The following is a 24,191-nucleotide window of genomic DNA, read 5'->3' as shown; positions in this document are numbered from 1 at the left end:
CGAAGACGTTCCCCGAACGTTCGCGTAAAGTGCGACCGGTGTCCCCGATGGTAGCTCCATAGTGTCCGTGCAGGTAGCCAATCACAGCGCAGGATTTGGTTCATTTTGCTCGCTCACTGAACTAGCCATATAATAAAGTTTAAATACTGTGACCGAGGTTGTTAAAATGCTGCCCCAGCAGGCCTGGGGCAGCATTTTCAAGCTCGAGGTCACAGATTTTCACCACACGGACCGACCCTTAGCCGGCAAATAACATGTTTATTATTTTTTTCCTGCAGTAAATTGGCTTTATATAAGTGGGTGTAACGTTTACGCCACTGTGTCTCCGAATCGGCTTACGTGCCGTCTACAAACCGTCATCCTGCGTAACAAATCTTCGCAACGATTAACTCAGACACAAAATTTGGAATTTAAGACCAGATACATTTCTTACAAATCAATATTTATTGCATTTAGTTCACCACTAAGTTCTGCATAATTGTTTTTCCTGTGTCAAATTTTGTGCAAAGAAAATGGAAGTCGTACTGCAGAAACAATGTCTGTCAGTCGTTGCGAATCACTCGAAATCAAGCTCTTATACCGTAAATTGAAAAGTAGAAAGCGAGGAAATTCATTAAGGGTATTCCACAGAAATTCTCTGAAATACACCAATGATCAAAGAGATACCTTGACTGAAGTTGACTCATTTTTTGGTAAAATTGAAGGTCAAGATAAACACAAGATTACGCTCCATTACAGAGCCGTGCTAGTCAAGCAACTCAACAAATGAAACACTCAACTGAAGTTACTTACAGTGGCTTTCCTTGCCATTTTAAAGTGAAGAGATAAACTTGTGCAGATTAATCGTCGATGGAACTGTAAAAAGGCTGAAGATTACCGCTAGTTTACTCACGAAGATTGATCAACTCGACAATTTCACCCGCTGTGAAAGCGTTACCGTGACAGCGGTCAGAGATAGAAAAATCCGGACCGCGCTAAGAACCAATCACGATTCGTTACCGTGCCCTCTTGGAAAAAAAAGTACATATTCGTTACCGTGCCCTCTTGGAAAAAAAAAGGTATATACAGTGGGAATCTCGCTTTTTCGAACCCTCATTTTTTCGAACCTCCCGATAACTCGAACCAAAAGTCGTTTCCCTCTCTTCTCAGTCGAACACTGTAATTTTACGCCGATTTCTCGGACTCTCTGATTTTTTGAACCAATTTTCGTTTCCCTTTGAGGTTCGAAAAATCGGGATTCCACTGTAGGTGAACGAGTATTGACTAACAATAAACCTACATCGCTTCAGGTGTGAATTTTTTTCTTTCTAATGAGATTTCTGGCCACTTAGTTGGATTTTATATTTAGCTCCACTGTTTTTTTTTTTTTTCCATACAGATTAATTTTCGTTCAATGCTCGTTCATATTTTCTTAGGCTTAAGAATAGAAGGGTTTTTACCGTACGAATCCTTATATTTTGACTGTTGCGTAACACCAGCGCTCATTTTTCGAGTGGGGCTACCTACGTGTTTCACCTAAACACACGAAAGCAAAAGATGGCTTGATTTGATAACAGTTAAAATGTCATCCAAGTTAAATTAATTAGTTACGTTATTGGTAGGTTAAGTAAACTCGTAAGTTTATAGGTTAAGGTTAGTTACAAAGTTCGGAAGGGGCATTGCCTGTCGACGTTTCCGCTCCTTAACAGAGCAAACCATTTTAATTTTTTGTGTAAAAATTTGAGATGAGCAAATAATTATATTCCTGTGTGCAATTAAACCACTGCCAAGATGTATAGCCGTTATTTTTGGCTTTATTTGTCTGATGAAGACCAAAGGTTAATTTTTCGATTGTACCGTCTTAGGGGTCCGTCTTATAATATTAATTTTTTTTTTATAAACGTTGTGTTTTCTTTTTGATTTTGTCGGCATTCAACCAAACTAAATAATATGAACAACTCGAACTCCAGTTTTACCGTCTAATTAAAATATAGATATATTATGATTTTTTTTTTTTTGTTTTGCCACATTATGAGCTGTATCCTTTAGTTTAACCTACTGCAAGTAGCTTGGTTTACATTTTGACTCAACCAATGTTTCCCTGTCCGATATTCGTTATTTCAATGTGCAAAACGACAACAGACTGAGCGAACTTGATGAATTAATCCAGCGCCATTTTTGTACTGCGGGTTTTGATATTGAGTGTCCGTAGTAATTATAATTAGTAGCAGGAGAGGATGATCCACCGAACTTTTAAATTCATGAATTTCATCTTTTGACACGCAAATATCAGTAGTATGGATAATACCTTGTGAAGGCGCAAGCTCAGATGCCACACGGTTACGACAAGGTTTCGTTTTCAAATGTCTTTATGCTGGACAGCGTTTTTGAATGTATGTGTTTATGCTCATTTTAGTGTACACAGAAGGAGAAAAAAGCATTAAATAGCATGCGCTTTTAAAAAACAAATTGGTATGGACTAGGCTGAAACTGAACCTCAGTCAGTTTTACTCGATCAGCAAATTAATTTTTGTCTTAATTGGCAAGACCTGGCTGTAAGCCAAGTTAGCCAAAAGAAACAATAAAATCCATCGACTGTATAATTATAAGTGTTGTAAAAAATTGTTAACAACGAGGGTGTACATTACGCGGAATATTAACCCCACCGAATGAATTTCCCTACCTCAAGGTTTTCTCGCCGGCCTTAACAATTGAGGCTATTGATTCTCCTGTGCTTATGATATCATGCATATTTCCCCGTTATCCGCTGCTCGTTAATACAGTATTTATTAACTTGCAGTTAATGTCCCTGGCAATAATCCTTTCAAAATACTAATTCACCTCAGGGTTTGATTTTTTATCCAAATGAAACGCCAGTTTTCATATAGCATATGCCCAATCCGAAAAGAGTTTTTCAACAATCTCGAGATTTTTGACGCAATCATTCAATCATACCGGTAATGGAAGACGCCAAAAATTGGAAAACTACATCGTTAAACTCGTTATTAGCCTAATAAGTCTTAACTGGCACACGTGCGAGAAACCGCTAAAATGATGCCGTCTTTTCAAAACATGAGCATTAAGAGCCACAAATGCAACTGCGGCTTTCTTGAGAGCCAAAAAGATTTCCTTGCCGAATAATAGAAAGGAAACTGTAAACTACTTAAGTACTTAAAGATTAATGACAGGAAATGATGGCGTCGCAAATGCGATCAATATAGTTACATCGTCAAGAGTAACTCCAGAACGAAAGACAGTGCCTTATCACATTTTCCAAAACTCAAGGGGAGAGTTGAAAATGCGATCCGCCATGGAGTATTTTCACAAAACTCGAGGTGTTTGGCGAAATCAGTTGCCTAATATAATCATCTCAATCGTAGCTTGAACAAAAGAGTCAACGGAGAGATAAGTCGAGAGAGTGTTAATAGGCTATTTCCGACTAACTTTTTTCCTGTGTTTAAACCTCGCTCCATTTACGAAACCACAAAATGTAATGAAATCGGTTTGCATAAAAATGAACATGGAATAAAATTCATATTCATACTGAAAGGCTTACGCTATCGAGCTGAAGGTGAGAGGAAATTTCAAATAGCCTATATATTTGTACATATTTTAGATCAATTTGTAGCCAAATTATTCAGTAGACAGGAATTGCCGAACTGTTACCTTAAACGATATCGTAGGTAGAAGCTATTAAGTGTCTACCGAGTTGGTCAGCTGGACTTCAACTGGTATGCCAACAACCGTAAATTTCTAGAACTTTAATATTCTCTCTAGTCAAGTTAATAGGCCGCTCTTCACTTTACCTGTCAAAATATCTGGAGAAATATTCATTAGATTCCCAGCTACGAGAAAAATAAATTACAACTTGATGAGCGCTGGAAAATTCACACGAAAATAAAAACATTGTACAACTCACCCTGTATTTTCAGAAATGAGTTCGTCGAAAAAAGCATTGTCTGCCGGTTGTGTTGAGATCTCGTTTAGACGCATTCCTATCGCGACCTCGATCATCGTACGAAGTTCCTTAGAAAGTGGGGAGAGAAAAAAAGCCTTGCACTTTTAAGAAATCAGCAGCAAGATTTCGAGTGATATATCCTTTATTCCGATGCTAATTAACTGGGGTATTAAACTGAGAATGACGTCCAATACAGACAAATGGTCGATCTTGTTTTTTTCATAATATCACTTAAGTCGTTTATTCTGATAACGTCATAATTCTAAGTTAAGACTTTTTTGGAATATATATCCATATAGTGTATTGAATGTAATGGGATTAATTTTCAAAGCCTCAATGCAAAGTACATTAACAGCAGCTGGCTCGCCCATTGATATCCAAAAGTAGGCGGCATTCTAAAGCTGTAACTGACACTTTTCCAATGAAGTTCGAATCCATGAAGAAAAGTTACTTTAGGTCTTTTGAATTACAATTTGTATAGTGTCTTGTAATGTAAACAAGTGAACTACAGGGCGAATCGTTGGAAACTGTTTGTCGTGAATTCCCTTTTTTCTGCAATTTGAATAAAATATTGCAATTAACCGGGTTTTTTAGCGTAATAAAAACGATTCGTGTTCTTTGCATATAAAAACATTTAATAAGCACTCTAATAATCAATAGAAAACTTATTTAACAACACTTATTCAGCATCCGCTGTACACTGTATAATCTAAGAGATTCTGAGATAAAACTAGGCTTGCCCAAGCCGCGCACGAACAACTGCAAGTGTTGCTTTGGCTATAGCGCCTATATACAGAAATTAGACTCTAAAAGGGAAATTGACCGGCTTTACAACAACTGTCAGTCAGGCTCCCATACTGCAATCTTGCAAAACAGTGTCATTATAATTGAATTTCTTTTTTTTTTAACCTTTGTAATGTGTCACTGAAGATTTTACCGTGGTTAAATAAATAAAGTATGAACATGCATGCGGCCACACCTTACAGCGGCGCTCTTCAGTACAATCAAACAAAATACTTCCTTCTTTACTTTGCATCAACGAGAGTTAAAATGACAGCATTACAGTAAGAATTAACCACCTAATTTCAACCTACCTTCCGCATGAACCAAGCCCTAGTTGGTAAAATCTTTTTATGAAAAACGGGCGCATGGGTGACCCATGGGTGCCATGAGGGTTTCCACACTACTTTACATGACAAACTAACCCTGGTGAATAGGAGAAATAATTTACTAGCTATTTACTGTAAGCAGATAAACTAATTAAAACTACATTAGCTATTAGAAGGCTCGATGTCAACCTTGTTCCAGGGTCTCTCTTCTGAGGTTGGCTCGATGTAAGCCCAAGCCAAGCGATGGCACCGTAATGCATGTAATTAGTCAGTAACCGTTCTTTTGTGCGAGCTGGAAGTAGTGAAATTTTTCGGGCAAAAACTTCATGGTTCGGGCAACAGCACTAAGGAGAAAATCTGTAAAGGTTTCAAGGATTTCAGGTAACTTTCTCTGACGTTTGCCTCGCCAAAACGGACTTAAAGTCAAATGAGAGATCCGGGTATTCTGTTTACCACAAATCAATTAAATGCGTATCGTGGACACCCACAATAAGGATATTATTTCCATTTCCAATTTCCAGTAAACAAAACAATGACAAAAGTATCAAAGCGAACGAAGGCCAGGGGTGCTTTCCGTGCATTCAACCAAAACCTCCGGAACTTTCGAGACGGGGGAAAATGGTATGAAAACATCCTCGGAAAGGTTCTGGAGAATCCGAAAATTGTTGAATTTCCGAAATGCGTGCAATTATATTAAAAATCCAGGAAATTCCAAGAGGAAAATCAAATGGGACGGAAATTATCAGTATGACATTTATATCTTCGGTATACCTCGCGAGGCTGTCCTCTTTTCCGGAAATTTTCGAAAATGCTGTGACATTCGCCACTGGTCAATTCGTTTCGGGAAACATCGAGATTCTCGGGAAAACAAAACGAACTATTCCGGCCTCGGGACCGGTAATTAAATGTATAATGTCGCACAGCCTGTCACTATTGACTGTCACCGTGGCAACCATATTTTGACAGGCATATCTACCCAAATGCTCTATTGGCTGATTGATCGGATTAATGAGAATATGAAGATTAATCATTATTTTAAAAGTTTTTTTCTTTCAATTTAACAAGTGGTTCCAGGTAAAATATTGAGATAGCTCGCCTCTCACCAGTGTAGCCCGGGTTCGGATCCCGCATCCAACTTTAAATATAAGTTGAGCTTGCTGTTCTCATCCTTGCTCTGTTAGGGTTTTTCACCGCCGAGATTTCTGACTATTCTACCCTGCGCTTATAAATTCCAATCTGATCTTGAGACAGTAGAAGTTAGAATAGGCACCAGTGGCAATTCCCATTTTCTTATTTTGTTTGTATTTATTCAATTACTAGAACGAGGGTATTGATCCTGGCAAACCGCCCCAAGCATATGTAGGGCCCAGAAACGTTATTTCTGGTATGCTAGTTGTTTCTAGATCTGTGTCGAAGAGAGCCACACTTTGCCCAGAAATAGAGTCACTTCATCGTGGCGCCCAGGTACTGCCTTACATTTCCTCGGTGATGAACGCGTAGTGAAAGACTTAACATTCCCACAAGTCTACGCGTGTGGGCCGGGGGGGTCTATAAATACGGCAGGACCCTACAGCATTGCGGCGAAAATTTTTAGCATGGAGTTTCACAGTCTAAACGAAAAATACGTTACTCTAAACAGCGACAACAAAAGTATATATATATTGATCATTTTTGAGTTATGACGAAAATCAAATCGAAGTTTATGCTAGTTAGTTTTGTTACTAAACTCAAGAAAAAAGGTTACAATTCACTAAAGAAGGCAAAAATACAACCGATGATTTTAGGTCGACAAGAAGAGAAAATCGACGCGAAAAGATTCAAATTACTGCCTCGGCTTGTTTCAAACGAGGCTGTGTACTGGTGGAGGCGTAAACTTGAGATGTTTGCCTCGATCACTTTCACCCCAGATTGGCAAAGCTTACAAGCTACAATCGTGTAACTATGATCGACAAATAACGCTCAAACTTTGTACAAATGTAGCTACTGAACCAATATCAAGAACTGAATAAAGCTTGGGCAACTTGAAAACAAATTTAAAAGTTCAAACCTTCCTGTAGTGAAGTCCTAACCTTCCTGTGGTGAAGTCCTAATGTGCGCCACCTAGCAGTATATGCAGGTTCTTTTTCTCTACTCTTGAAAACAAAATCTCTTCTCCCCTGACTACAAGAGTTTGAAACCGTCCACAATGGCAACACTGCTACAAAGCCCCAGCTGCTAAGCGCCACATATAACGTGGAGGTGATGAATCAAAACAAAACATCTGTTCCCAATAAGCCATTTTGACCTTTTCTTCATTCTTTCAGAACAGGTCGTGTCCTAAAACTCTTTGTACTACTAAAATGGGTTTTATTCGCAAATTTATTTTCGTGCAATTGACCGAGACACGGTACTCAGATTCATTTGAGTGCCTATGCATCAGAAATCGTTCTAAAACCACGGCAAAAGGCTTCCAGAAAATAGCCCATTGTTTGAAATAATGCCTAAACGCAGAAAGCAAAATTGCCTCTCTAAAAGAAACGATTATTTTCCCACCTACATTTTGCACTTTTCATTTTGTATGGGGAAGGTGTCAAAACTAATGTACATTTCTTCTTTTCGCACCCGTGATATTTAATTCTTTTCAAAAATGTTATCTTTTATTCTCTCTTCAATGAAAGCTATTGTTCGTAATCATCTTTCGCTGCATGTTAAACCATGATAATAATCAGCGATAAGATTGAGGTGAAAATTGAAAGCTTTCAAATAGAAGTAACAATATTTAACTCTCAGTTTATTTCTTCATGTTAATGTTTTTGGCAATTTTTGATCGCTTAAAAATTGTGTTTTGCAATTTTTTTTGATCAATGAAATCTTTTTGTGCAATATCTTAAAAGGCTGACAAGAAGATAATCGCACGCCCATACACCTTAAAATGCCAGCTTTCTTGAAATAAATAAATCCGAAATTAGGGATTAGATTTATTGTCCAACTTGCTGCTCTGAAAGAGACGCTTTGGCTAAAATAGTAAAAATACAAACACATATTTCAAAACCATTTACTTCATTATTGCACCTGAAAGCATAGCTTTAAATGTCTCAAGCTTAAAATACCAGGAAAAATTCAAAGCAAAAGTAAAATAAAGTTCTGATCATTAAAAACCCACATCACAAAAGACGACCGCAAATCTAGCCTGTCCTTCTTCATTTATGTTAATTCAGTGGTTATTTCTTTTTGCAGCCATTCTTTAGAACAAAACATAATGCTTGCTTAACGAGTTGCCAAGGAATTAAAGGTGTAAATGGAATTCGTTTGAGATTCGCTGTAAAAATGCCGACTAGAAGCGAGAGAAAAAAAATTAGACTTACCTGCTTTTGTTTTTTTGAAGTCATGTTATTCCCCTCGCGCGGTTGCCATTTAGATTCGGTCATTATTTCAGGCATATTTGGAAGTAAGTGTAACTGACATCAGTAAAGTTATTTCAAGGTGTTGAAAGGCTTTTTGTACGGAAAGAAATAGTTATTCTTAAAAAAGCTTTTTGAAAAGAAAACTGGGAAAGATCGGACAAGCACTTGTATAAAGATAACCAGAAGCATATCACCTTGTTCGAGGTGATATGCTTCTGAGATAACCCATGCTCATAAGTACGGACTAATGACGTTTGTGACGACGTCATATTTCGCGAAGCTCTCTGGATCAGGAGTCTCAAAACGAGGAAGCAGTCTTGAAAAAATAGCAAGAGAAATATAAGCCCAGCTGTTTTTCCCTTTCTCTAAGACAAACGGTAGAACATAGAACCTCTTTCCTTCTGATGCAAGCAACTTTATTTTACCAAAGTTTGTGTTTACAACTACAATATTCAAGGTAAATGAATATTTACTTCAAATGCACCTCCAAGCTGCGGAATTACTAAGCAATTTCTAAACCAAGTTAGACATTCTGTGTGACTTGACGATTCTTAAAAATCCTTAAAAACAAAACAGACTGTTCTCGTTTACATTGTAATTACTGAACAGGAAATATAACTGAAACAGTGTTCGGCATGTCCAACGACTCAGCATTCCAATACAACTGACCAAGAGGCGTTAAACATATGTCGTTGGTTTCTTGAAAGTTTCCAATATTACCAACCTGAAGTTTATTTCGGTAACGTTTCATGGAAAGGTGGGTCGGCAGAAAATAAGTCCTTCCTCCTTCCCGAGTCACGAGGCTGTTCGCCTTTAAGAGAAAATTTTGCTATTGTGGCCTTTTTGTTTCCCACTACCAGGTACGCACTCTTTTTTCTTTATATAATGAGGATATATTTTATAAGAATATCGAGGCTGAAAATTGTGACATTTTAAGAAATTTAAGGAATAAATCCGAGGCTGTGAATTTTGAAAAGAAAATAAATTTCTGTGTTAACAATGTGTAAATACAACACAATTATATGTTTTTATCTATACTGTATAAAATTCTTCCTTTCTCTAAACGACAAAACTAGCCAAAAAGCAAAAAAAAAAAGAAAAAGAAAAGAAAAACAGGACGAGCCGTGTGTCACGCTAATAGCATTTCTGCTAGAAGTTATGTGTGTCATATCAGACCTTATTGCCTGCACTATAGCTAGCTCCAAAATTACTTCAACGCCATCAAAACAATGAAACAGAAAACTCATACGTTGTAATCTAAGAACATTCACAGTCAAGAATATTTTCAACCTGAAATCGGCAGAAAATAAGAATATTCACCCTGGGCCGGAAAACGAATATCCTTGTAAAAGTGTATATTACTACATCACTGACACAAACATGGACCACACCCTTTAGTTGCTTGGTTTTAGTTTGCGAATGATGACCATGCAGAGGCGATAAACAATAGATACGTCGAATTATAAATATTGGCCACCATAAGGGAACAATGTACACGTGTTTATTATAGATTTTGAAGCCTTCTTGTTATGCAAGTTCCTAAATAATACATAACTCAATTCTTGCAGAAATGTTAGTGACATCAAACATACGGCTAGTGCTGTTATTGTCGGTTTTTTGGCTAGTTTTTCGATTAGGGAAAGGGAGAATTTTTTGCTGTTTAGTAAAAAAAATAATAATAATTTTATTGTATTTACAAATTTTTAGCACAAAAAAGTTATATTTTTTTTCAAAATCTCAGCTTCGGGTGCATTTTTTTAAAATATTCAGCCTCGATATTCTTATAAAACATATTCTCATAAAAAATGTGTATTTGAGAGTTGGGAGTTTGAAGAATTGCGTAGAATACGGAGCTGCAAAGTAAAACTTTCACCGTTTTCTCACCTGAGCCTTCAGTTCTCAGCTATTAGTAAATTTTGCATATATCTCAGATTTTATCAACATTGGTTTCCGTTGCACCATGGGACGCATAAGGCCTCGCTCAGTTCTTCGCTGTCAGTTAAATATATCTCCGGATAAAGAAACCTCTCATTTCTCAGCTTTTCTCTGCTAGCCGATGTAACACGTTCCTGTAGCCTTTCTTCCAACCGGTTGAACTATTTGTTGCTTCAATATCAATATATTGGCCTGTTTATTGCTAGTGCCACTTATTATTTGATACATCTATTCGCAATTGCAACTTGAAAATTTCTTCACAGCGTGAGTTTTATTTCTTGTTTTCTACTGCCGAGAATAAACCTTATGGGACTACTATTTTGGTTCACTTCCATTTAATAAAAAGATGATCGTGCATGATTCAGAGAGTTTTAATGTTGTTATTGTTGATCAACCTCAGTGAGCCGCTGGTGCCATATTTGTTTGTCAAACATTTATATCGAGCTCTTGACGAACACAATTTCAATTAATACCTCGCAGCTGTCAGCCATAAGCCCACAGAAATCCGCTTCAAAGCAGAACTAACTTACAATTGTCTTAATTCCCTGCTCAGTATATTTGTCGGATTTTAGGACTGGTGTTAATATGAAAGCACTCCCAAAAAAAGCTTTTGGTATTGAATTGAATTTGCTTAATTTTTTTCCTGACAAAGCTACAGTATATGTTTTAAACAGACCCTACGTGAAAACAGTTCATTAAATGCTCCAGTTTGATTTCGTTTCTTTTTTTTCTTTTTTTTTTCTTTTTCAAATTTGGGGATAACCTTGCTCGATTGATTGATCCTGATGTCTGGATAGAAATGTTTTGGCCCTTGTATCAACCAAAGGATTGAAAATATCAAGTTATTTTTTTCACGTTGTACCTGTTGTTGTCGATTTTTGAAGGGCGCGTCAATATAGTGGCTTAATTTTTTTCTTGAACCCCAGGCGTTTTTTCTTTTTTTTTCGGTAATTGCAAGTAAACAATATCAGAACAGTTTTTTCCAAGAGATGTTAAATATTTCGTCATGGAGATAAACATATTCGTCTTTTGTAATCTAAATATTTCTGAAGTGGAAGTCAAGTAGTTTAGAAGCAAACTTGAAGAATCTATTTCTGATAACAACATAAAAAAACTATTCGTTTTAGTTTGATAACATCAGTTAACATGTCTTTTAGAAATTCAGTTTAATACATAAGCTATAATATACCTACAAAGCTTTTGAAGAATATGAAAGAAGGCCGCTTCTTTATGGTGTTAACACTTGTCTTTTTTATCTAGCTAGCTATATACTTTTAACAACTATTGTACTGGGAAATAATGATTATTTTGCTGTCGTTTCTTATCAAATTAAAAAAAAACTTACCAATCTACAGCCGTAGATCCAGGCCGAACATGGTACACAAAAGAAATGTGAAGAACTCGCAGGACCACCCTTTTTTATCCTTTTTCGATTTTAATAGTTATTAATGCGTCATTGCTCCAAAGATTCTTAAATAATTGAATAGGTATATTACGTAAAGTTTGTGGGAAGCTTTAACTTTTCGACATTGTTTATGCCCGTTAGTGGTAAAAGCTTACTGGCGTTGTCATGACATAGGCAACAGGTTTTAGAACGTCAATTTTGCCAGGAATGTTATAATGACATTACGTATGCCGTTTTGTTTGCAGAAAATCAACGGCATCATAGATACCTTATTATCTTGTTTTCAATCATGTTTGAATTAACTTTCTTAAAAATGATATGGAGCTAACTGCTTTCAAAACGTAATGCTATATAGGGCAGCAGGGATGACGCAGTGGTGAGAGCGCCCGCCTCCCACCAATGTGACCTGGGTTCGATTCTGGCTCGGTGCCATATGTGGGTTGAGTTTGTTGTTGGTTCTTGCCTTGCTCCAAGGGTTTTTCTCCGGATCCTCTCTCTAAATTCCAATTCAACCAGGATAGAGGATCTACATGAAAACCAGCTAAGGTCGATGTGGCTTCCTCTTTAAGTATTGTAATATATTTTTTTCAAATTTGGTTTTAAAATTTCTTCACTTATATATTTAAAACTTGCTGAAGCCCGGTGATTAGTAAAATGAACTTCGGCCTGCCTAACATTTGTTGGAAAGAGCCAGATGGGATGACTGTTTTAGAATGGTAAGTGTTTCTTAAAATCATTGAAACAACCAACAGAAATAGCACTTACTTTTTATAGCTGTTTCGACAAAGGCTGTCCCACAAAAGCGTAAGAGCATACGCCACATGCCGATTGGTACGGTGGGTAGGAAGAGTTTGGCGTTGATTGATCGAGGTTCACGGTGTTTCAGCAAGAAAGAGGAGAAAGCATTAATACACGTGTTTTTGCTGCTTCCTTCTATCACGCTGATACACCTTGAGCTTCAATATTATCAAGCCACAGCCGTAAACCACCATTACCCATAATACCTTTCGACGTTGTCACGTATGCTTCTAATACGTAGGAAAACCTTTCTTGAAATAGCTGTATACTTCGGTCTTTGGTTTCTGTTTTCCCCATGATGGAAGACTAGAAATGGGAAAAATGAGCAAACAGTACAGAATTTTCCGACGGTTCGTACCAAGTCCACAATTTCTGAACACACTTACCGAATTTCCCATTTGCTTTCCGACCGATAACCAGCCTGAACACTGTCCTTTCAAAACTGCTCTACAATACCGTATAAATCTTCCTCTTACTAAGAACCCGTTGGATTACGAACCTGCAGCTGTAAGCTAACATCTTTCCTCCCCAAAATTAAAACAGTTTCTTGTTTGGAAATTTCGAAAAAAGGGTCAATAAAAAATTGATTGCCAGCAGGCAAGTAGATAACTTAGAGTAGGGCTGTGTATTTACATAGAACACAGTCCGGGCAGCAGGCGACATATGAATTAAAAAATATTTGAGAATCTCAGTAAATAGCATAAAATATATTAATATGAGTAGACACTAAACATGTAAGAATGCCTTACTTGAAAAATGCTCGCATCTTCTACACAGGGTCCTTCTGCATTTCACTGACCTTCATTATTTTTCAGCTTCGTTTCACGGGCTTTTGTGATGTAACTGGCAGAATTTTTTATCATTTCTTTGTTGTGGAAAGTTATACCGAAATATCTGCTTTGTTTACCAACACAATACCCATGTACTGCACACCTTGCCAAAGCATTTAATTTTTAAAGTACAGTGTAGATAAGTGAATAATATTCTAAAAGGGAAGTTGGAATGTATTTTTTAAATTAAGTTGGAAGACATAACCTAGAAAACTAACCTGCAATCAGGTGTTCTTTTTTCCCCATCTCCCGCTCGCAAAAAAAAAAACGCCTGATCACAGATTACTAAAAAGCACTCATTGAAATCAGAAAACAATGCACAGGATATGCTGTAATGGAAAAATAACAATGCGGACGGTGTTGTCGATCTTAATTGCATCAGAATCATCTTCGAGCAAATTAGATAAGTGACAATTGCAGTATATCATTTTACATATAAATACATGTTAGACATGTTTGTTGCTGGAATATCCTGTTCGCATGTTAGATCAAAAGTAATTATGTCATCGTGGGTTGTTCGCCATCGTACCAGATTTTTGAGATTACAACTTAGATTCGGTTTTAAATAAGTAAAAAGAATAGATTATAAAGAGTAGCAATCCGAAATATTGGTCCTCATAGACTATCTATAGTGATCTAACATGTTTATCACCATCATTGGCCAAGACTCTGGGACGGCAGGCTTGAAAATAAAGACAAACTTTTCAAAGATGTTTTGTGACGTCGATGCTTTTAAAATCTCTTGCGTATTTCCACTTGCACTGTTGCGTACACTGTGCTTGTTAAACCAATACAGGAGTTTATATGATTAGTATATCTCAATGTCAAGTAATTTTCATAGGCGACAAGACTTGAAATAACATAACCAGCGAAAATACTGAAAGCATGGCAATAAAACCAAGGCACATCTCGTGTTTTATAATGTTTGACTGCAGGGACCTAAGCTGTTTTATTCATGTCCCCTGTATCATTTAAAAGGGCAAATATAGAGATTTCTCTCAAGCGTGCCACTTTAGGGCCCTTAGAGTTAACAGGCAACAGACGTCGAGAAACTTCCTTAGTTTAAGAGTCCTTGAACATTCCTTGCCTTAGTCTTTTTCACTAAACATTTGTTTGTGTGTAAGGAAGCGCTACTACAGAAAATAAGAGAAAATACTGACCATGGTCAAGAATTGACATTTCATTTAAATGCCTTAGAAACACCAGTGTGAGCCTCTTGCAGTCGTTTCCGACTGCGAAATTCTGGCGTGCATTTATGTAAATCGTACTTTACATGTTAATGAACAGGATATTTAACAGAAGAGTTACGCTTAAGTGTTCAAGTTGCTTCAGTTGAGTATCCTCTTTATCCATGTTGCATGCATGTTGTTGGCCTCATCTTCGAAGTTCCGGCTGTTTACGACGCTTCTTGATTTTTTCAATAGTATCAGAGTTTGTTTTTAAGTCAGTAATCATAGCTTTTTGTCAGAGTTTTCTTAGTTTGAACTGATATATTTCTCAATTGTTTACTTGTGAGAACGAGCATCAATTTTGTTTATTTGGCAGGTTTTCAAGCAAGATAACTCGTGGACCGACCCGTTTCGAAAACGATCGACATCTTTGTGTATGAAATAAACGTATAAGGCGTGATTCTTTCCGGCCAAAACTTTCTTCACAAAACACAGTATTCTGTATATTACGTTGTTCACGAAAATTGAAAAGCGAGCGATAAAATAAGCTGTCGCATTGGCGACCAAGACAAAACGGCTTGCATTTTGTGGCTCGGGCTTTCCTTTGGAAGCCCGAGGAATTATCCTCCTCTACTAACTATGGTTTCTCGAAGGTCCCGAAAAGTTTTCGCACCCAAAAAGCCGTAGCAAAATCTCAAACCTTATGATTGCAGAGCTGTTTTATTCACATATTCTTAATATCAGCAGAGGTTCTCTTCATACAAGGAGTTTCAGGCGTATACACCTCTCGGTTTTTAAATACAGATTATCTGAAAATGGCTTTGCGGGCCAAAAAGTCTCCGGAGCTTTCGAGAAACGTGCCTCAGGCCCTTCCCAGTTGCTCCGCCATCGCTGGGATGATATTAATTTCTTCGCTCCTTTTCTGCTACTTTTTATTTTATTACCCCGCGATACTGGAACGACATTATTTTTTTCAATTCCACAGAAATGTCAGGTTCGATTTCCAGCCGTTTTGTGAGCTCGCATTCCTTGGGGCTGGAAAACGAGCCTACAGAAAAGTAACTGGAATATTTGATTACTCTCACAACAAAATCGGTTGCATTTTATAATTTCCGAATATTGCTTTATTTTAACCGCGCCAGTACAGAGTTAATTCTCTTTGCATCCCGAAATCTATTTTGAAGCTTCTGCTGGCCTCGAAAGCTAGCATATCACGTAGGGGCGAGTATAAACCATGAAAGGGTGAAATGACGAAATAACACTACCATTAGCCTAAATGGCACTCAGGTTAGCCTAAATATCACTGACTCGAAAGTGTTAGTTCGCAATAAGTATAAGGGTTAATCCTTTAAGACACCTCTTACCCTTAGCGCCATTTCATCATTGCGCCTTTTCGTGTTTTAAACGGCGCGCCCATAGCGTAGCATAGCGCTGCGGTCATAGTAAGAAACCGACTTTAAAGACACCGGCGTTAACAGTTGACCATAATATCAACCAGTGATATAGGCGCGATTTCCGTGTTCTCCAGATTCGTTGTTTGTGGGCGAGTTTTCCCTGCCGCTGGTGATCAATCTAACCATGATACTAACGAATATTTTGAGCGGGGGAGTGTCAGCCGAATTGAATATCAAAAAAACAAGGTGCCGAAAAGAGAAACGCCACAGAACGTGATAACTAGAGGTGAACAGAAGGTCAGATAACAAGGTGCTGACGATGAAAACAGAATGTTGACACTAACTACTTCTCACACAATATAATTCGGCTCTTGTGCAATTTGTTTTCGTCATTCACATTGCCTCTAAACAAATTGCTAAATTTTCCCCGCCATCTCTTATGCCCAACCCTTCCCTGCAGTATGAATAATGATAAAATGGTTGCCCGCAAAGATCCGAATTGAAATCCCTCCTACACCCACTAAAATTCCCAGAAAATTCTGGCATTTCAGAAAATGAGTCAGCTGGTTTCTCTTGAACACAGAAACTGAGGATTAGATAATAAGATACTGAAGGTTTTTTTCGTAGAAAGTTTAGCAAGTAACCCACGAGCTCACAAATCTGAATGGTGAAATCTTCTGTGATAAACTATCCGTACTTTCCAGAAGATATTATAATCTGATAAGGTCTCTGTCCCAACTTTATGAAATTTATCTTATGTCTAATATGCTGGATAAACTGAATAGTTGTAGACTTCACCCAGAGTTGTTCTTCGTTCGTTTGGCTGCTTGTTTTGTCCTCATTTCCCTCAAAGTCAGACCCGCGAAGAGCAAGTGCCAAGGCCCTTGCCCTCTCTCCCCTCCCATAAGAAAAACTCACAAGGTCTCATGGGACGATCAGACAAAGGTACTTCCCAGAGTGCCATCAACCTCATTTACTTCACACATCAACACGCATTCTTTTGATCGGCGGTTGAGAGTTCGCTGATCTTCGAATTTTCTGCAGCAGTTTTATCTCACCATGGCGTTTTTCTGCCCCATGAGAATTCCAAGGAGACGGAGAAAACGTGAGTAGTCAGGTTCAGCTTCGGGTAGTGTTTGAAAACCGTTTATGAGGTTTTTGTTTGCACGATGGTCTCACTCGGCTTGTCAATTTCCTTGACAGGGTATCGAGATGAAGAACAAAAAGACACCACTCGAAATGGAAATACTAAGGGACGGATCACCGGCAGCAACAGTGTGGACTCTCTTGTGGAGGTAGGCAAGGAGGAAGATGACGTCGAGATTGAATTTGAACCTCGCAAAATGGTTGTCTTACACGATTTCATCCCTTGTGTCGAAGACGAGGTCGCCGTAAAGCGAGGCCAACATGTCAAAGCTTTATACCAAGAAACAGACTGGGTCTATGTTATAACTAACGATGGTAAAGAAGGATTTGTACCGTTTACATACTGTGTTCCAGAAGAAGAATACGAGAAAAGAAAAGAGAAACAAAAAGGTCTTCAACGGAATAATTTCCGCAACGCCTCGTTCCTCGACTCATTACAAGTGCAAACAGACTCTACACCGGCGTTTAATTTTAAGAAAAATGATTTTGGTGATTACGTTGTCAGATTCGAGTTCACTGCTTGCGACGAGAACGATATTAACGCTCGGAAAGGAGATATAGTTCGTGTACTAAACAAGGACGATCAAGATTGGTACTGGGTGGCAAATATGAAAGGTGCTGAAGGATTCATTCCCAAGGACTTTCTCGTTCCGTACGACAGACTTCAAAATGGCGGTGAGTGTGTTAGCTGACTTTTGTTTCTATAGCCATGCGATCTTCGAGTACTTTCGTACATTTAAAGTGTTGATATATTGTGTGAGAATGTTGTGGGAAATTTATGGCATCGCAACACATGTGGTTCGTCTGAAGACCGCAGAGGGCAACTGTTTTCACAAACCGCAAGATAGCGCACCGCGCTAATTACCCTCGGGCTGTATTGTTTTCGCTAAATCGTCTTTTGTAGAGTTCTCGTAAACAAATCTCAGATCTCGATCAACTCACCAAACAAATCTCTTGAAGACGTAGATTGTATGATAACCTTAAGTGAATTTATTTCTACCAGGATTCGGTTGAGATTTTTGTTTCCAGCTCTAGCGCGACCTTGCAATGGTTGGAACTTCGTGACGAGAGAAAATGAAAGCAGATGGATGCAATGCATTTTCTGCCTTGCGGCCAATTACAGAAGTATTAAGTGTTTTCCGGACAGGAAATGTTATCTTCTAATACTTAGGGCTGAAATGAATAGCTATAGAAAAGTTTAAACTCTTCTTGATTACCGGTAACTTTAAAACCCAGATCAAATGTTTCCTGAATTCCTTTGCCTGCTGTGTGACTAATTTTAGTTGCTATAAACATCAATAAAATATTAAGGCAAATATCGCCCGTCTGCAGCATATGGTAATGTAGGTTTAATCTTTGGTCTGTTATCTGTAAATTGAACCAAACACAACCTCTACTATTAAAACCTTCTTTGTGCCCAAAATGAGGACTGCACAATCTGTCAGGGGGTTAATGAAAACAGTGTATGTGCTGGTGACCGAAAGCACTTACAACACATTGTTTATGAACTCTTACTTGATGCAAACACCTTGTTATAACATAATGCAGGGCTTTGCCTTACAAAAGAGAGGATAGCCATTTTATCAATAAGTGACCCAGGAATTTTAAGTATTGACAAATCATTGTAAACAATCATCGAACAAAATTATGCAACAACACTGTTGAAACAAGTAGGCTAACTTTGTTGTACTAGAGGACAGAGATGAGAACAATGCTGCAAATTATTTTAAAAGATGTTAGTATAGAGCAGTTTTCCTGTGTGTCAAAATCAAAGTACAGTGCACAGCCTTAACGATTGTTTAATTCAAAATAGGAATATCGAGAAAGTCATCATCTCATATCATTCTGGATCAGTCAAAGGATTGTCACTGGCTACTTTGCTTATTACTAGGACACTAACATGACAGAGAATCATGGGAACCTAAAATAGAAATCCGGGAGATCACCAATTTTACCTTCTTGACCCTAGAATAAATTGGTCAATTAAAGTTTAGAGTGCTGCCAACTCAACCACCAAAATGCGTCAATATCCAAAAAATTTTCCAACGAAAATGCGAAAAGTGGGCCAAAATATGTCTGAAACTGTATTTTATGGGCTTTTTTTCATATTGTCTAGGAGGTTTGGTGACCCATATAGGTGATGGGGAGATTCAGTTTGTATCCGGTAGAGTTGGCACAGCCAGTACACCACAGTGGAAGTGCCTTACTGTATTCATTACAATATATTTGCCCAACACTATTTTCTCAGAGTGATTTATTTTTAGATGAGTCTTATTCAGCAAAATGTCTTTTTTCTTTTCACTACTCCTTTCATCTGCACTGCTTAACTGTCAAGTAAATACTTAAGCTATCACTTGGAAAGTTGTTGAACTCTCTGTAGGAGAATCATTGCTTGTGTTCACCATTTATTTACTGGTTGAATGACTCACAAGATTAAGTTACCTGCTATGTTATTAACATATTTTTACCAAATTGTTTGTGATTGGTTGTCCACAACCAATTTGTGGTAATTTAAAGGTAATAAGAATGCAATTTAAGGGTAATAACACTTGTGAAAATGCCACTTGGTGTGATCTTAAAGTTGTTCAGTCCTAGTAACAGACTATTGAAGAAATTCAACTGGTAGTCTAGTACCTATTCCCTCCTTCCAAGAGTATAAAATGTATTCTGAACAAGAATTATGTCGTTCATGATGGTCAAAGGTAAAAAATCACAATTTACTTCATGATCTTGGCCAGCTACTCTGCTTGGGTATTTGTGTGATTCTTAAGGAAGAGATGATAATATCAGTCACATCAGCCTACAGTGTAGTTCAAAGCTCTGTGACAAATTATCTTGGTCGTGGGGAAACATTTTTGTTAAATACAATCTTCATCCAATTTAGTAAGAGAGAAATAGTTTTAGTTGCTTCATAGAACTAAAAGGAAGGTACTGTATTTCCTTAATTGAGCATCCACCCTTGATTTTAATCACTCCTCCTCAAATTAGCTCCCTCATAGAATTGTGAAAATAATATTTTAGGAGACAGCATGGCCAAGTGTCTAAAGCACTAGGCTTGAAATCCAGAGACGAAATGTTCAACTACCTGTTCTAACTACTTGGTGTTGTCCTTAAAAGTAATCCTTTTGTATCTGCTATTTATTTATTTGTGGCTATTTGGTAATCAAATGGTGATGTGTGAAATTAAGAAATAATTTCACATGCATTTTGACAAAATTTTCATAATTTCCCCGAGCCTTTATTCAAAGGAAATTATTAGAATTTCATGAGCATACTATTTGATTACCTTTTAATATCATAGCTGACAAATAACACTTAGAATTATGGTTTTTTGACCTGTTTATTGTCTCAAGAGTGAAGAAATTTGGTGCCAAACTTTTCCATGGCAATTTTGTAATTTCATATGTGAAATTATAAATTAATGTTGAAATTTTCTATCATGCATACGTTTTATAATGTTGGTCAGTATTTGTTTGCATTGGCCCTGAAATGTCCTGTTGGAGGAGTGATCGATTAGAATATTTTAATTTATTTCGAAATTTACCATTTAAAACCATGTGTATCCTTTCAATAAATATTCAGAATTAATATATCAAGTCAGGTGTCAGAATTAATCTAGTTTCCTAGACATTAGAGCACTCACACCAACTGGAATGAAAACAGATTTTTTTAAACTTCCCTCGTGCGTTTCTTGTAATTTTAGCTTCCCTAGCTAACTCAAAGTAAAGTTGTTTTACTTTTTGGCCATTTTCTGGCTAACTTTTTACCTCAGTAAACCATACCTTATTTGACAAGTTGTAACAACTTTTAAATGTTTTGCAGAACATTGAATCAACTTGAGCAGCATGCGTTTGTTGTCATTTTTCAATTAATAATTGATATGTGTATGTTTCTGAGATTTAATTTAATTTGTTCCTATTTAGATTCAAGTGCTTCTTCAATCCAAAATCTTCTGAATGGAAGTAGGAGGTCATTGGAGACTGAAGCTTCCCCGTCACCAACACAAGTAAGAAGTCCTTATAGAGAAACAACACCAGATTCCAACAGATCAACCAATAGCAGAGGCTCATCTGCAGAACCTCTGTTATTAATCACCCCATCCTCAAATCGAAATGGCTACAGTCCTGCTACTCCCAGCGATCAAACAGAGTCGTTCCGCCAGCGTCGTAACACCAACGAACTCTTACTCTATGGCCAAGAACTTGTTTGCACTGACACTTACATAGGAAGGAGGGTGGATGAACTAACTGTAAATAAAGGTGACTGGATTTATGCTGACATGAAGCACAAAGATAGCAGAGGTTGGATGTGGGCGTATTCACCATCAAACAAGACACAGGGCTATGTACCCAGGTCCTGTGTACGACCTCCTGCGACCACTCCTCTGTGATGACCAAATGCATCTGCTTCGGGGAGGGTCTGATGGGGATTGCTGCCTTTCTTCACCAGTCCTTTATGGATATTTGGAAGAATGAGCAATAGCTGGTTTGCAATCATTCTCTAAGAATTTAAATGACAGAGACACTGGTGGCTATGTTGGATGCCAGAAAAACTAAAGCTAAATAGAAATTCTTTAGTTAACAGTCATCCGACATGGTGGCCATGACATCAGTTGCAAACAATCTAGTCAGTAATATTATTCTTTACACATATGTTTGCAGGCGTGTCCACAAAAGTGTTTTGTACAGTACAGAATAGTTTTGATACAAGCAGTATTATTTCTTTTCCAGAATCTTTTCTTTATTGGATATGGCTGGAATTATTTTGTGAAGAAATGCTCTAATATATATAATACATGTATATAGCAATTTTATGCTAATATAATGAAGAACAAATTATAGCATCCAAATGAAACAAGAAAATCATAAAACTATTTGCACTTTATTTCACAGTTCTTACAAATGTTCATGAATTAACCACATGTTTTAAAGTAATGGCAATCTGGGTGATATGTTCCTTTGTAGAGAAGTTCCAAAGCCATGTTTTCTTCATTAACTATGACAAAAAAATTTGATACTAAATTGAAGTAATGTGTCATAATTTTTGCATGTAAGTTATAGGGCTGTGATTAAGTTTTGAGTCAACTTTAGCCTTGATCTTCACACCTTTAAAAAACTTGTTAACTTTTTGGTGAATTGTATCAACTATAGTCCAGTTCACCCATAACGTCAAGGGTCCATCAAACATACTCAGTCTTAGCAGGTATTACGGGTTACAGCCCTTAATGACAGTCCTGACTTATAGGGGCCATGGAGCCTAGACAAGCAGTCTTTTTTCTAATACTATTTGAGCGTAGCTAATTACTTGCAGGTTTTAAAGAGTCTAAGAAACCTTTATAATGGAAAAGGCCCTAACGGAATATTTTAACAAAATGTACATTCCATTTTATGGAGTCTTGGAATAGCCTGCAAATTTGGGCATAAATCATAGCATTTTGCTTTTTAGACATTAAGTAACTTTTTCAATATTTTTGTCACTGATTAAAATTGCCTGTTGTTATAAAATGTTTTGACTAGCGTGCAATGTCACTCATGTTCTATCCCTGGCCCAAACTGCTGTATTCAGGTTATGTCTTGGCCCTGTTATGTGATAAATGTGCTTCACTCTTCTAATCTCAATCCTGGATTATTGTTAACTGGCTTAATTTCATCATCCTTGGAGAAGTCCCCTTAAAACTAAAGCAATTACCAGGCAGTGACCCAAGGTGGGATTGCTCAAAAGCAGGTTAATTCTGACCCAGGACTAAAAGTATAGAAATGTTTTTCACTGCTTATGTTTTGTGTAGTTTGAGACAACTCAAGCTCAAAACTGAAGGACAAACAATATAAACAGAAAACCTCACTGAAAATGTACAAAAATGAAATCAAAATTCTCGCTAATCCTGGGTTAGCTTAATCGGGCTTTGAACAACCCGGCCCTAGATTATTGTTAACTGGCTTAATTTCATCATCCTTGGAAAAGTCCCATTAAAACTAAAGCAATTACCAGGCAGTAACCCTGGGCCGGATTGTTTCAAAGCATGTTAATGCTGACCCAGGACTAAACGTATAGAAATGTTTTTCACTGCTTATGTTTTGTGTAGTTTTGTGTAGTTTGAGATCATTCAAATTCAAAGCTGAAGGACAAACAATATAAACTGAAAACTTCACTCAAAAGTTACAAAACTGAAATCATACTTCCTGCTAATCCTGGGTTAGCTTAACCAGGGTTTGAACAACCCGGCCCAGCTGCTGGAATAGCTGAATTGTGTTTGAATGACAGGGCCCAGCAATCTATCTAAGGAATAATTGTCACTATTAGACCTGTTGATAATTTTATTCTTAATTTTTGAATACCATTTTATATAGTGTTAATATAGAATTTGTGGCATTTTTGGTGATTCCAAGTCTGTAATCCACTATTGTGATGTTATAAGAATATTTTATTAGCAAATACATTGCAGCAGTATTTATATGATCAAGGCAGGTATCCTCCTTTAGGAACATTGAGCCAAGAAATATGGAGTTACTGATTGTGTGTTTTTAGACCAAATGTAGTATTATTTAAATTAGATTTATGATATCTTTTATTAAAGTATTTATTTATTGAATTCCTGATTTTAGGCGTGCTGACTGATAATTGCCATGGCAGGGGGCAAGTTTTAGGGTTAAGGGAATAGGGGCTGTTTTTGGTAGATATCACAGTTGCAGTACTCGAAGAGGCTCTGATCTGTTCACTTGGGAGAGGAAAACTGCAGATTTATTTAATTTGGATGTTGCCCTTGTCCACTGACTGTTTAATCATCGTCGTCATCATCATCATCATCATCACCTTTATTTAAAAACGCAGTAAATACATCAGGCATTAACAATTTAACATAAAAGCTACAACTTATTACAAAAGACTGTGTATACAGATTAATCTTCTATTTGGAAAGAGGGAGGAGGGGGTGGGGGCAGGGAACTTCTGTACTGAAAGACTCAATTAAGATCTTTGACCAAGAAACTTGTAGACCGTAAGGGGATAACTTTTTCAGAGTTGGCAGTTAATAAGGTGAGGCAGGGGAGTGGGAAGATCTAGAATGCGGAAAGATGGCTTCAACGGAA

At 37.4% G+C, this 24,191-nt stretch overlaps 1 protein-coding gene across 1 annotated transcript; it reads left to right on the top strand.

The window, feature by feature from the left end:
* The first annotated feature begins 16,905 nt into the window (after positions 1-16,905).
* Positions 16,906-23,695, top strand: LOC110060442 (SH3 domain-containing protein Dlish-like). Its single transcript, XM_020767224.2, has 3 exons — positions 16,906-17,065; positions 17,164-17,781; positions 21,030-23,695. The coding sequence occupies exons 1-3, from the start codon at positions 17,020-17,022 to the stop codon at positions 21,494-21,496; spliced, it is 1,131 nt and encodes a 376-aa protein (XP_020622883.2). The 5' UTR covers positions 16,906-17,019; the 3' UTR covers positions 21,497-23,695.
* Positions 23,696-24,191: the final 496 nt, after the last annotated feature.

The sequence above is a fragment of the Orbicella faveolata genome, unplaced genomic scaffold (assembly GCF_042242905.1).
Source record: "Orbicella faveolata isolate gen_17 unplaced genomic scaffold, um_ofav_v1 contig_12, whole genome shotgun sequence".
NCBI classification, from domain to species: Eukaryota; Metazoa; Cnidaria; class Anthozoa; order Scleractinia; family Merulinidae; genus Orbicella; species Orbicella faveolata.
Note: the sequence above shows the minus strand (reverse complement) of the source record. Positions and strands in the feature narration are given on the sequence as shown.